Source organism: Nannospalax galili, unplaced genomic scaffold (genome assembly GCF_000622305.1).
Source record: "Nannospalax galili isolate Female #2095 unplaced genomic scaffold, S.galili_v1.0 scaffold886, whole genome shotgun sequence".
In the NCBI taxonomy this organism is placed as follows: Eukaryota; Metazoa; Chordata; class Mammalia; order Rodentia; family Spalacidae; genus Nannospalax; species Nannospalax galili.
Window position 1 is genome coordinate 3,152,197 of NW_008355971.1, and position 1,709 is coordinate 3,153,905.

General features: G+C 53.8%; 1 protein-coding gene across 1 annotated transcript in view; it reads left to right on the forward strand.

The window, feature by feature from the left end:
* The window catches only part of Sptbn4 (spectrin beta, non-erythrocytic 4), a 106,101-nt gene that overhangs the window by 88,660 nt on the left and 15,732 nt on the right, over positions 1–1,709 (forward strand). Inside the window, 2 exon segments of the mRNA XM_029556578.1 lie at positions 1,195–1,473; positions 1,572–1,702. Of these exon segments, the coding sequence (XP_029412438.1) occupies positions 1,195–1,473; positions 1,572–1,702 (410 nt within the window).

Consider the following 1,709-nt stretch of genomic DNA (forward strand, 5'->3'; position numbering starts at 1 on the left):
GTGAGATCGAGGCCAGCCTGGTCTACATAGTAAGTTCCAGGCCAGCTAGGACTACAGGGAGACCCTGTCTCAAAAACACAAAACAAAATTTTAATATTTTATTTATTATTTTATGTGTATGAGTCTGTTGCCTATATGTGTATAAGTGCACCAATGTCATGCAATGCTGGCAGAGGTCAGATTCATCCAGAACTGGAGTTGAGGACAGTTGTTAGCTGACATGTGGGTGCTAGGAATTGAACCTGGCTCTGTCCTCTGCAAGAGGAGCCAGTGCTCTTAACCGCCAAGTCATCTCTCCATGCTCTAAGAAAAATGTTTTTTGAGACAGGGTCTCACCATGTAGCCCTGGCTGGTCTGGAACTCACTTATGCTGACTAGACTGGCCTCAAACCCCGAGTTCCACCTCCCTCTGCCTCTTGAGTGCTGGGATTCAAGGTATGAACTAGTATGTTTGGTTATTTTTAATTACTTAGTTTGTTTTTAATTTTTTTGAGACAGAGTCTTCCTGTAGCCCCAGCTTGCCTGGAGCTCAAAAAGACCAAGCTGGCCTTGATCTCACAAAGATCTGCCTGCCTCTGCCTGAGTGCTGGGATTAAAAGCATGTGCCATCATGCCTGGCTATTTAAAAAAATTTTATTCCACTGCATCCAGTTAATGTTGTCCAAAAGTGTGTAAGTATGAGGCCATCCACTGGCGAATGGACAGCCTACCAGTGGCCTCAACCTTAAAGGAAAATAACTCTGCCGGCAACCATGAATTGCCAATGGCTCTCAGTTGGGGGTGGGGCCTCTTATGCCATTCCATCCAGGCTGGAATTATTGACAGTTTTGATCATATGCAGATAACCCCAGCTGCTGTGAGTTCTAGAATGTCACATGTCATGCCGTGAAGACAGTATTTCACAGCAATCTTCGCCTAAGGGTTCTGTCTTCTATCGCCAAACTTACTGGCTTCTAGGCCAGAATAGGGAGCCAGCCTCCTGTGTTCCAGGGCTGTTACTGTTTGCTCGATTTTTGCACTTGTGCGCTTCAATTCTTAGGGCCTGTTTTCCCACCCACGTCCTGGGCATGTGAGTGAATGGTACCTGACCTGCGGCAGGGGATTCTGTGGGTGTTTGTTCTAGTTCAGTGGCTCTATCAGTGGCCGAACTGCTCAGAGTGTCGCGGAGTCTCTGAACGCCCTTCTCGTCCCCAGGGTCTGCGGAGGGAGATCCAGGCCCACGGGCCGCGCCTGGAGGAGGTGCTGGAGAGGGCCGGCGCGCTGGCATCTCTGCGCAGCCCGGAGGCTGAGGCGGTGCGCCATGGCCAGGAGCAGCTGCAGAGCGCGTGGACCGGACTGCGGGAGGCGGCCGAACGGCGACAGCAGACGCTAGACGCTGCCTTCCAGGTGGAGCAATACTACTTCGACGTGGCCGAGGTGGAGGCGTGGCTGGGTGAGCAGGAGCTGCTCATGATGAGTGAGGACAAGGGCAAGGTGCGCCCGGGCCTGGGGTGAGGAGGGGGGGTGGTCCAGGAACGCCAGAGCCGGGGCCCGGCCGCTGCCGTCTCATCCCGGGCACCCTGTGCCCCCAGGATGAGCAGAGCACCCTGCAGCTGCTCAAGAAACACCTGCAGCTGGAGCAGGGCGTGGAGAACTATGAAGAAAGCATCGCGCAGCTGTCGCGCCAGTGCCGGGCGCTGCTGGAGATGGGACATCCTGACAGGTGGGCG